General features: G+C 52.4%; 1 protein-coding gene across 1 annotated transcript in view; it reads right to left on the reverse strand.

Moving 5' to 3' along the window:
- Positions 1–12,304, reverse strand: part of LOC122541211 (class I histocompatibility antigen, F10 alpha chain-like) — a 36,070-nt gene extending 23,766 nt beyond the window's left edge. Inside the window, exons 1-5 of the mRNA XM_043677835.1 lie at positions 12,140–12,304; positions 7,473–7,733; positions 6,669–6,941; positions 6,248–6,511; positions 6–73 (exon numbers count right to left, since the gene is read on the reverse strand). Of these exons, the coding sequence (XP_043533770.1) occupies positions 6–73; positions 6,248–6,511; positions 6,669–6,941; positions 7,473–7,733; positions 12,140–12,191 (918 nt within the window). The 5' untranslated portion in view covers positions 12,192–12,304. The remainder of the gene's footprint in view (positions 1–5; positions 74–6,247; positions 6,512–6,668; positions 6,942–7,472; positions 7,734–12,139) is intronic.
- Between the last annotated feature and the right edge of the window lie 772 nt (positions 12,305–13,076).

The following is a 13,076-nucleotide window of genomic DNA, read 5'->3' on the forward strand; positions in this document are numbered from 1 at the left end:
ATGACAGCAACAATTAGCAGGAGAGCAACGACAATACCGATTTTAACCGGGAGCTTGGAGCTGCTCTTTGGTTCTGGAAGAGAATTATCCAACAAGAGACAGTCACACATCAGCAATCCAACAGAGTATACACTGGACAGGGACACACTCGCAGCCCCCTGGCTGCTGAGACACAGACAGATTGTTAACTTGGCCAAACACCAAGGGATGCTGGGTACATAGGCCAAGAAAAAGCTTAAAATCCCAAAGCCACACACCAGGCCCAGTGCAGACACAGCAACCAGGTGCTAATGACATCAGTGTAACGTAAAAGGCAAACGGTTTCCTGGACAGACATGTCCCAAACAATTTAAGCCCCAAACAGAGGGCCCAGACAGAAAGGTACAGAGTCCAGTTACACAAAGACACCAGCAGTAACAAACTATCCAAATGGCTGACAAGGTTTCAAACTATTAAGGGTGTCTCCCTGATTGACCAGAACAATAGGACATTCCAGAAAACGATCTAAAAGGTATAAAACCAGGGTTCACCTCCAGCCCCCTCTCTCAAATCATGGACAGACCATCATAGCAAGATGCAGGGACTCATTTACCATCCAGAGAGTGAGAGAGAGAGAGAGAGAGTGAGAGAGAGAAAGTGAGAGAGAGAGAGAGTGAGAGAGAGACAGAAGAAAGCAGCTCCACAGACCCAGAGACAGAACGACAGCCACTGTGTAAATCTACAAGAGACTCGAGAAGTGTTGTAAGGCTTAAGGGGCCTAAAGGATTAGAAAGAAGATATTTTGTATTGAAGATTATTGTAACTTGTTTCCGAAGCAAGTTGGGACTGTTCTGCATTGGTACCTGCTTGTGTTCACAGACTGGAAACCTGGGCAAATTCATTCCGAACATTCTGGTCAGAAGTGTCTAACAAGGAACGAGACAACAGTTGGTGTCCCTGGGACAAGAAGTGACCAACAGGTCCTCTGACGTCGGACCCAACAGCCTGGTACGGTCAGAATTCAGCCAAAATCAGAGTGGTGCTGGAAAAGCACAGCAGGTCAAGTAGCATCTGAGGATCAGGAAAATCAATGTTTCAGGCAAATGCCCTTCACCTGGATATCATTTTAGCACTGATCCGCCTCCTGCAGAGAGGGACTGGATCCCCACCCTGTGGTCAGCACTAATCCCCCTCCAGGGGAGAGGGACTGGATCCCCACCCTGTGGTCAGCACTGATCCCCCTCCTGGGGAGAGGGACTGGATCCCCATCCTGTGCTCAGCACTGATCCCCCTCCTGGGGAGACAGGGACTGGATCCCCACCCTGTGCTCAGCACTGATCCCCCTCCTGGGGAGAGGGGGACTGGATCCCCATCCTGTGCTCAGCACTGATCCCCGTCCTGGGGAGAGAGGGACTGGATCCCCACTCTGTGCTCAACACTGATCCCCCTCCTGGGGAGACAGAGACTGGATCCCCATCCTGTGCTCAGCACTGATCCCCCTCCTGGGGAGATAGGGACTGGATCCCCATCCTGTGCTCAGCACTGATCCCCCTCCTGGGGAGAGGGACTGGATCCCCATCCTGTGTTAAGCACTGATCCCCCTCCTGGGGAGAGGGACTGGATCCTCATCCTGTGCTCAGCACTGATCCCACTCCTGGGGAGACGGACTGGAACCCCTCCCTGTGCTCAGCACTGATCCCACTCCTGGGGAGAGGGACTGGATCCCCACCCTGTGCTCAGCACTGATCCCCCTCCTGGGGAGACGGGGACTGGATCCCCACCCTGTGCTCAGCGCTGATTCCTCTCCTCGGGAGACAGGGACTGGATCCCCACCCTGTGCTCAGCACTGATCCCAATCCTGGGGAGACGGACTGGATCCCCTCCCTGTGCTCAGCACTGATCCCACTCCTGGGGAGAGGGACTGGATCCCCATCCTGTGCTCAGCACTGATCCCCCTCCTGGCGTGACAGGGACTGGATCCCCACCCTGTGCTCAGCACTGATCCCCCTCCTGGGGAGAGAGGGACTGGATCCCCACACTGTGCTCAGCCCTGATCCCCCTCCTGGGGAGATGGACTGGAATCTAACTCTGTGCTCAGCCCTGATTCCTCTCCTCGGGAGACAGGGACTGGATCCCCACCCTGTGCTCAGCACTGATCCCCCTCCTGGGGAAACAGGGACTGGATCCCCACCCTGAGCTCAGCACTGATCCCCCTCCTGGGGAGACAGGGACTGGATCCCCACCCTGTGCTCAGCACTGACGCCCACCTGGGGAGAGAGGGACTAGATCCCCACCCTGTGCTCAGCACTGATCCCCCTCCTGGGGAGAGGGGGACTGGATCCCCACCCTGTGCTCAGCACTGATCCCTCTCTTGGGGAGAGGGACTGGATCCCCACTCTGTGCTCAGCACAGATCCCTCTCCTGGGGAGAGAGACTGGATCCCCACCCTGTGCTCAGCGCTGATTCCTCTCCTCGGGAGACAGGGACTGGATCACCACCCTGTGCTCAGCACTGATCCCCCTCCTGGGGAGACAGGAACTGAATCCCCACTCTGTGATCAGCACTGATCCCTGTCCGGGGGAAAGAGGGACTGGATCCGCATCCTGTGCTCAGCACTGATTCCCCTCCTGGGGAGAGGGACTGGATCCCCATCCTGTGCTCAGCACTAATCCCTGTCCGGGGGAGAGAGGGACTGGATCTGCATCCTGTGCTCAGTACTGATCCCTCTCCTGGGGAGAGAGACTGGATCCTCACCTTGTGCTCAGCACTGATCCCCCTCCTGCGGAGAGGGACTGGATCCTCATCCTGTGCTCAGCATTGATCCCTCTCCTGGGGGGAGTGACTGGATCCCCATCCTGTGCTCAGCACTGATCCTCTACCTGGGGAGAGGGCCTGGATCCCCACCCTGTGATCAGCACTGATCCCTCTCCTGGGGAGAGAGACTGGATCCTCACCTTGTGCTCAGCACTGATTCCCCTCCTCGGGAGACAGGGACTGGATCACCACCCTGTGCTCAGATCTGATCCCTCTCCTGGGGAGAGGTACTGGATCCCAACCCTGTGATCAACACTGATCCCCCTCCTGGGGTGACAGGGACTGGATCCCCACCCTGTGCTCAGCACTGATCCCTCTCCTGGGGATAGGGACTGGATCCTCATCCTGTTCTCAGCACTGATCCCCCTCCTGGGAAGAGGGACTGGATCCCCACCCTGTGCTCAGCACTGATCCCCCACCTGGGGAGAGGGACTGGATCCCCATCCTGTGCTCAGCACTGATCCTCCTCTTGCGGAGAGGGGGACTGGATCCCCATCCTGTGCTCAGCACTGATCCCCCTCCTGGGAAGAGGGACTGGATCCTCATCCTGTGCTCAGCACTGATCCCCCTCCTGGGGATAGGGACTGGATCCTCATCCTGTTCTCAGCACTGATCCCCCTCCTGGGAAGAGGGACTGGATCCCCACCCTGTGCTCAGCACTGATCCCCCTCCTGGGGATAGGGACTGGATCGCCATCCTGTGCTCAGCACTGATCCCTGTCCTGGGAAGAGGGACTGGATCCCCATCCTGTGCTCAGCACTGATCCCCCTTCTGGGGAGACAGGGACTGGATCCCCATTCTGTGCTCAGTACTGATCCCCCTCCTGGGGGGAGGGCCTGGATTCCCACCCTGTGCTCAGCACTGATCCCTGTCCTGGATCCCCACCCTCTGCTCAGCACTGATCCCTCTCCTGGGGAGAGAGGGCCTGGATCCTGACCTTCTGCTCAGCACTGATCCCCCTTCTGGGGTGATGGACTGGAATCCCACTCTGTGCTCAGCCCTGATTCCTCTCCTCGGGAGAGAGGGACTGGATCCCCACCCTGTACTCAGAACTGATCCCTCTCCTGGGGATAGGGACTGGATCCTCAGGCTGTGCTCAGCACTGATCCGGGCACAGGCCCTTCTTAACCCTAACCCTAACCCTGTGCCCGAAACGTCGAATCTCCTGTTCCCTGGATGCTGCCTGACCTGCTGTGCTGTTCCAGCAATAAAGTTTCAACTTTGATCTCCAGCATCTGCAGACCTCACTTTCTCCTCAGCACTGATCCCCCTCCTGGGGATAGGGACTGGATCCCCATCCTGTGCTCAGCACTGATCCCCCTCCTGGGGAGACAGGGACTGGATCCCCACCCTGAGCTCAGCACTGACGCCCTCTTGGGGAGAGAGGGACTGGATCCCCACCCTGAGCTCAGCACTGTTCCCCCTCCTGGGGATAGGGACTGGATCCTCACCCTGTGCTCAGCACTGATCCCACTCCTGGGGTGAGTGGGACTGGATCCCCACCCTGTGCTCAGCACTGATCCCCCTCCTGGGGAGAGGGCCTGGATCCCCACCCTGTGCTCAGCACTGATCCCTCACTTGGGGAGAGGGACTGGATCCCCACCCTGAGCTCAGCACCGATCCCCCTCCTGGGGAGAGAGGGACTGGATCCCCACCCTGTGCTCAGCACTGATCCCCCTCTTGGGGAAATGGACTGGAATCCCACTATATGCTCAGCGCTGATTCCTCTCCTCGGGAGACAGGGAATGGATCACCACCCTGTGCTCAGCTCTGATCCCTGTCCGGGGGAGAAGGGGACTGGATCCCCACCCTGAGCTCATCACTGATCCCCCTCCTGGGGAGACAGGGACTGGATCCCCACCCTGACCTCAGCACTGATCCCCCTCCTGGGGAGACAGGGACTGGATCCCCACCCTGAGCTCATCACTGATCCCCCTCCTGGGGATACAGGGACTGGATCCCCACCCTGAGCTCAGCACTGATCTCCCTCCTGGGGAGACAGGGACAGGTTCCCCACCCTGTGCTCAGCACTGACGCCCTCCTGGGGAGAGAGGGACTGGATCCCCACCCTGTGCTCAGCACTGATCCCCTTCCTGGGGATAGGGACTGGATCCTCATCCTGTGCTCAGCACTGATCACCCTCCTGGGGATAGGGACTGGATCCCCACCCTGTGCTCAGCACTGATCCACCTCCTGGGGAGACAGGGACTGGATCCCCACCCTGAACTCAGCACTGATCCCCCTCCTGGGGAGACAGGGACTGGATCCTCACCCTGAACTCAGCACTGATCCCCGTCCTGGGGAGAGGGGGACTGGATCCCCACCCTGTGCTCAGCACTGATCCCTCTCTTGGGGAGAGGGACTGGATCCTCACACTGTGCTCAGCACTGATCCCTCTCCTGGGGAGAGAAACTGGATCCTCACCTTGTGCTCAGCACTGATCCCCCTCCTGGGGAGATGGACTGGAATCCCACTCTGTGCTCAGCGCTGATTCCTCTCCTCGGGAGACAGGGACTGGGTCACCACCCTGTGCTCAGAACTGATCCTCCTCCTGGGGAGACAGGGACTGGATCCCAAACCTGTGATCAGCACTGATCCCCCTCCTGGGGTGACAGGGACTGGATCCCCGCACTGTGCTCAGCACTGGTCCCTCACTGGGGGAAAGAGGGACAGGATCCCCACCCTGTCGTCAGCACTGATCCCCCTCCTGGGGAGAGGGACTGGATCCCCACCCTGTGCTCAGCACTGATCCCTCTCTGGGGAGACAGTGACTGGATCCCCACCCTGTGCTCAGCACTGATCCCCCTCCTGGGGAGAGAGGGACTGGATCCTCACCCTGTGCTCAGCACTGATCCCCCTCCTGGGGAGACAGGGACTGGATCCCCACTCTGTGCTCAGCACTGATCCTGCTCCTGGGGAGAGAGACTGGATCCGCACCCTGTGCTCAGCACTGATCCCCATCCTGGAGAGAGAGGTACTGGATCCTCACCCTGTGCTCAGCACTGAACCCCGCCTGGGGAGAGGTACTGAATCCTCACCCTGTGCTCAGCACTGTTCCCCCTCCTGGGGAGAGAGACAGGATCACCACCCTGTGCTCAGCACTGATCCCTTTCCTGGTGAGAGTGGCACTGGATCCCCACCCTGTTCTCAGCACTGATCCCTGTCCTGGTGGGAGGGGGACTGGATCCCCACCCTGTGCTCAGCACTGATCCCCATCCTGGAGAGAGAGGGACTGGATCCTCATTCTGTGCTCAGCACTGAACCCCTCCTGGGGAGAGGTACTGGATCCTCACCCTGTGCTCAGCACCGATCCCCCTCCTGGGGAGAGAGGGACTGGATCCCCACCCTGTGCTCACTGGGGAGAGAGGGACTGGATCCCCACCCTGTGCTCAGCACCGATCCCCCTCCTGGGGAGAGAGAGACTGGACCCTGACTCACTGAGGAAAATCCTTACCATAAAAGACGACCAGCTTCTGCCCCAATCCATTGTGTTCCACCTCGCAGGAATACTTGGCCTGGGAATGTGGGTCAAACTCCATCCGTTTGCTGATCTGGTAGGATCCATCGTGATTGGGTCGGATTCCAGTCGATTGTAATTCATCAATCTTCACTCCATCCCGGAACAGATTCACTTCAATGGCCTGAGGGTAGAAGCCAGTGGCGAAACAGGAGAGATCTTTATTTTCCCTCACAGGGGTCAGTGTTACAGAGGGTTTAACTGGGAGAGAGAGAGAGTGAGAGAGAGAGAGAGTGAGGGAGAGAGAGGTTAGACAGGGACACAGAGACTCTCAACCCCTCACCCCCACTCACCATCCCTCCTCACCCACCCCATCCCTTCCTCCTCCCGCTCGACCTCTCTCTCTCTATCTGATTACCTGGTTTCAGTTCTTTCTCTCCATACTGAAGGTATTTTTTCAGCCATTCAATACACTCCTGCTCCAGGTAACCCTTCTTCTGTTTGTTTAATCCTGAGTCCTTGTCCCATTTATTTTTGGTGCTCTCCCCCCAGCTTACAGGGGTCACCCACACCATCCTGTCCTTGTCAAAGCTGATGAAATCCCGTCCATCCCAGCCGTGCTGATGAAACCCGCTGATGGGGACATTATCTTGGAGCTCACAGCCGTATACCAGCTGGTAGGTGTGGATCCCTGTGGATCACAGAGAGAGAGAGAGAGAGCCAATTACAGGGGGGATTCACACATAGAGAGCCAATCACAGGGAGGGATCACCCACAGAGCCAATCACAGGGAGGTATCTCACACAGACAGGGACCGTCAATCACACAGAGGGATCACACGTTGAGAACCAATCACATGGAGGGATCATGCAGACAGAGTCAATCACAGGTAGGGAATCACACACACAGAACCAATCACAGGGAGGGATCTCACACAGAGAACTAATCACAGGGAAGGATCACACACACACAGGGACCGCCAATCACATGATATTTTAACAGTGGAGTGTCTCATTAATACCTGAAATAAACCATAGAAAAACTCTCAGCATCTTCCTTTTTCTGAAGACACTATGATACAGAATGTAATATAAGGCCATTAAAGATGTCACACTCACAGAGCCAATCACAGGGAGGGATCACACACAGAGAGCCAATCACAGCCCCCACCCCCAAAGGATCACCCCCTCCCTCCGCAGGGGGTGACCCCCTAGTCACTTACCCCTGGTCTGGTTGGTCCTCTCCATTAGCGTCTGGATAGCGACCTTTCCCGACGACTCCCAGCCCCGCAGTTTCTGTGTGTTCTGATCCCAGTAATCAGCTGCCACATTCTTCGTGATCCAACGCTGCCGAGGGGTGTACTGCTGGATCTTACTATCATAGTAAACAAACTGCTGATCATCCACATAACCCACATCAGTGTACTCAGGGAATTCCGACAAGGAACTGACGGCAGTGTGCAGGTATCGCAGGGAGTGAGTCACTGAAATAAAACACAGGCACAGGTCATCCTCTCCAGGCTCGGCCCGAGATTCAATTCACCAATAAATACACCCCAAAATACAGAGCTCCTTGTAAATAAACCCTAAAACACAGGGCCCCATGTAAATAAACCCTAAAACACAGTGTACACTATAAATAAACCCTAAAACAGACAGCCCCCTGTAAATAAACCCTAAAACACAGGGCCCCCTGTAAATAAACCCTAAAACACAGAGCTCCCTGTAAATAAACCCTAAAACACAGGGCCCCCTGTAAATAAACCCTAAAACCCAGGGCCCCCTGTAAATAAACCCTAAAACACAGGGCCCCCTGTAAATAAACCCCAAAACACAGGGCCCCCTGTAAATAAATCCTAAAACACAGGGCCCCCTGTAAATAAACCCTAAAACACAGGGCCCCCTGTAAATAGACCCCAAAACACAGAGCCCCCTGTAAATAAACCCTAAAACACAGGGCCCTCTGTAAATAATCCCTAAAACACAGGGCCCCCTGTAAATAAACCCTAAAACACAGAGCCCCCTGTAAATAAACCCTAAAACACAGAGCCCCCTGTAAATAATCCCTAAAACACAGGGCCCCCTGTAAATAAACCCTAAAACACTGAGCCCCCTGTAAATAATCCCTAAAACACAGGGCCCCCTGTAAATAATCCCTAAAACACAGGGTCCCCTGTAAATAAACCCTAAAACACAGGGCCCCCTGTAAATAATCCCTAAAACACAGGGCCCCCTGTAAATAAACCCCAAAACACAGAGCCCCCTGTAAATAATCCCTAAAACACAGGGCCCCCTGTAAATAATCCCTAAAACACAGGGCCCCCTGTAAATAAACCCCAAAACACAGAGCCCCCTGTAAATAATCCCTAAAACACAGGGCCCCCTCCAAATAATCCCTAAAACACAGGGCCCCCTGTAAATAAACCCTAAAACACAGGGCCCCCTGTAAATAAACCCTAAAACACAGGGCCCCCTGTAAATAAACCCTAAAACACAGAGCTCCCTGTAAATAGACCCCGATACTGAGCCCGCAGACACACTGTGTGAAGCAGGGACCCCAGCGATCAGTGGCCCAGTGTGAAGCCTGTGTACAGCCAAGGGTCAGACCATGTGGAGACCCCCCGGTGCTGATCAGCTACAGAGATCCCTCAGAGACAGTCATGTTTGTATTATAACATGCCTTCTTGTTTTTCTGACCTGTAGTTATACTTTGTATCGCTGTAATGTACCTTTTTCTTCTTCATTCTTTTTATTCCATAACTAAGGAACATCCCTCAATACTTTGTCTGTAAGATAGTAGTCAGCTGGTGATATCATTGCACTGTAACCAATGTAAAGCTGAATAAACTGTACATTGTACCTAAAATGGCGCTCTAAGTGGTGACCTATCAACTTTGCATTGAATTGAGAACATATGACAATAAAACTAATTCAATTCAATACATTTATCACTGGGCTATTAGTCTGGAGACTCTCATAATGTCCTGGGGACACAGGTTCGAATCGAAGCCCAGCAGATGGTGGAATGTGCATCTGTAGAATCTGGAATTAAGTGTGTATCAATGACCACAAATCCATTATTAGGAAAAGCTCATCAGGTTCACTAATGTCCTTTAGGGAAGGAAATCTACCTTCCTTACCTCCCCTACATGTGACTCCAGACCCACAGTAATGTGGTTTACTCTTCACTGCCCTGTGGGCAATGCAGGCCCAGTCAGAAATACCCACATTCTGTGAGTGAATATAATTATGTAATAAAAATCATACTTTAAAAATATTATTAGAAAAATGAAATGTTCCCTGTGAAATTCAGACCTTTTCAAGTGAGTGAGGTATGTGGAACAGATTTCAAATCGTGAATAATCAGAAATCACTGAGTTGAGTTGAATTTGAAAACCTGGCTGCTCTCACAATGGTGCTGGTGGATTTGAAACGTTAACATTTTGGTCCTTCTTTAACTTGCTGTATGCACGATGTAGCAAATCCCTCTTGTCAGGCCATAACCAGAATAGAGGCAAGTAAATGGGATGGTTATGAGCAACCAATTCAGCTGCAGACAGTGGGTGAGCCGGGGAACTGTTTGTAACATGTGCCTCGATAATAAAAATGTTGGGAACCACTGCCCTGATGAAATAGTGTTATTTATCTCCAGGGACAGCATACAATGGGATGGAGTTATATTCCATCTGTACAGACCCTGTTCAGACTACAGCTGGAGAACTATGTTCAGTTCTGCACACTGCAGCTCAGGGAGGAGGTGCTGGCCTGGGAGGGAGTGCAGCGTACAGTCACCTTAATGTGCTTGGAAATTAAATGGTTAAATTCAGAGGGTCTGTAATCCTTTCATTGAGAAGATTGGGGTGAGTGAATGGAAGGGTTTAAAATATGAATGATACTATATTCCCAAAACTGAAGTGAACAACTGAGCATGTAATTCCAACTTAACTTTACCCCATCTCACCTCCACCTGCTCCTGAAACCTTCATTCTGGAGACGACTATTCCGAAGGCCTCCTGACTGGAATCTCACAGTTCACCCTCCAATTCACCCCAGCTCCAGTTGAAATACACCCAACCCCAACTCCCCCATTCCCCCATCTCCCATCTCCTGCTCATTGACCTCCACTGGCTCCTGGTCAAACAACAACACCATTTTATATTTTTATACTTGTTTTCAAGTCCCTTTGTGACCTTCCCCCCTCCCCCACCCCCGAGTCTCTATCATTTCTTACAAACCCACAACCCTTTCAGAGACCACTTCAACAACTCTCCCTCTTGCTGCACCCTCAGCTATCAAAGGCCCAGTCTAGGGAATTCCTTCCCTAAACCTCTCCGTCTCTCCAGCTCACCTTCCACCTTTCAGGCCTACCATTTAACTCCCCTCTTTGACCTTAGAATAGAATCCCCTATTGTGTGGAAACAGGCCTTTCGGCCCAACAAGTCTAAACCGACCCTCCAAAGAGTAACTCACTCACACACATCCCCCTACTGTATTACTCCTATATTTACTCCTGATCAATGCATCTAACCTACACATCCCTGAACACTATGGGCAATTTAGCATGACCAATTCACCCAACCTGCACATCTTTGGACTGTGGGAGGAAACCAGAGCACCTGGAGGAAACCTACGCAGACACGGGGAAAATGTGCAAAATCCACACAGACAGTTGCCCAAGGCTGGAATTGAACCCAGGACCCTGGTACTGTGAGGTAGCAGCACGAAACACTGAGCCACCCTGTCTGAACATCTTCTTGTGGGGCTCAATGTCTGACTATTTTATAACAATCCCAAGAGGAACTTTCAACACAGGTTTCAGATCCAGAGGAACTACTCCCTCTGCTGGGAGCAGACATAACCGGTGACATAATCTGAACATTAACCCTCGACTGTTCAGGAGAGGAATCAGGAAACAGTTACTCACACATTCTCCTCACAAAGCTGGAGAAACTGGGGAATAATTGCAGTTTTTGGTACAGAAGGATATAGGCTTTTACAAAAAAAAACTGCAGATTTTGGAAATCTGAATCCAAATTGAAAGTGCTGGAAATCCCTAGTAGCTTTGTTTGTCTGTGTGAAGAGAAAAGCAGTTGGTATTTCTGGGCAATGATCGATGATCAACCTGTGACTGCTGTTCCCTCTCTATAATGTGGAGGAGCCGGTGTTGGACTGGGGTGGACACTGTTAAAATCACACAACACCAGGTTATAGTCCAACAGATTTATTTGGAAGCACTAGCTTTTGGAGCGCTGCTCCTTCATCAGATAGCTGTGAAGCAGGTTCAGAAGACACAGAATTTATAGCTAAAGGTTACAGTGTCATGCAGCTGAAATGATATATTGAACAAACCAGGAGATTGAGCAAAGCTGGGGAATGAGTGACAGGTCAGCTCTGATCGAATTGGACATTGGTGGGACTGACTGGAGGGAACAAACCTTTGTTGACCCCTCTCTCCACCCTCAGCACACTCATTCTCAGACCCTAACATCAACTCTCTTTCTACTGTCTCATCACCCTAAGCCCCTCACCCACACACCATCTCTCTCCCTCCAGCCTCATCACTCTGTCCCTCAGTCACCTACACAGTCTCCCAGTCTCTCTCACCAGCCCCTGATCCCAGTGTCAACTTACCCCCAACCAGTTCTTATTGTCTGTTTCTTTCCCCACTCCAGCACTAAGGCCCTTTCTGACCCCACTGACCTGGGGTTAATGCCCCAATACCCAGTCTGGTATTGAGACCCTCTCTGTGCCCATTACCCACTGACTGAGGATTAATGCCCAGTACACAGCCTGACACTGAGACCCTCTCTGTGCCCATTACCCACTGACCAAGTGTTAATGCTCCAATACCCACACTGACACTGAGATCCCCTCTATGCCCATTACTCACCTGCAGATGCCCCTCCACACAGAAGGATGAGAAGTATGAGTCTCATCATCATTATTATTTTCCTTCTCCGAGGTTGAAGAACAGTCTGTATTCACTGCTTTTGAAAGAGTTGATCTTGGAGCTGGACAGATGCTGCCATTCTCCTGCTCTGCCTCTCTCTGTGTGTGCTCCAACCCAGAGCTCCACCCTAGTCCAATACCAGCTCCGTCATGTGAAACAGACATGACAAAAACCAGGAAGTGCTGCTAAAAATTTATAAAATCTTGTTTTGTCTCTGGCTGGAGGATTGTGTTCTGTTCTAGGCCCTCCCATTTCAGGAGAGGGGTAAAGGCCTTACAGAGAGTGTGGACAGTTATTTGGATGATACACTGGGTGAAGGATACATTTCTGATCATACTCCAGCAAGGAGGGGTCACACTGAAGGAGCTTTACAGAGGATGGTGTCAGGACAGGAGAGTGTTAATAATGAGGGAAGATCTACATTCAAACAGAGGAGACGAATGGGAGATTTATTGAGGGTTATAAAATCAGAATGGGACCCCCACAGAGAGCGAGGAAGGACATTTCTACATACATATTGGAGTTGGCCACTCCACCCCTCAAATCCTGATGAAGGGCTTAAGCCCGAAATATCGACTCTCCTGCTGCTCAGATGCTGCCTGACCTGCTGTGCTTTCCCAGCACCACTCTCTCAACAAGAACGTACTTCATCTTCAATGGACATATTCAAGGATCTCGGGAAGAGAGTTCCAAACATTCATGGACCTCGGAGGGAATGGTTTGCCATATTTTTGTTTTGAATGAGCAAGTCCTTACTTTTAAACAGTGACTCCCTATTTCTAGACTCTCCCACAAGAGAGCACACCCTTTCTACACCTGCCCTGTCAAGAGACCTCAATATCGAACATGTTTCAATCAAGTTGTCTCTTACACTTTG

The sequence above is a fragment of the Chiloscyllium plagiosum genome, chromosome 37 (assembly GCF_004010195.1).
Source record: "Chiloscyllium plagiosum isolate BGI_BamShark_2017 chromosome 37, ASM401019v2, whole genome shotgun sequence".
NCBI lineage: Eukaryota > Metazoa > Chordata > Chondrichthyes > Orectolobiformes > Hemiscylliidae > Chiloscyllium > Chiloscyllium plagiosum.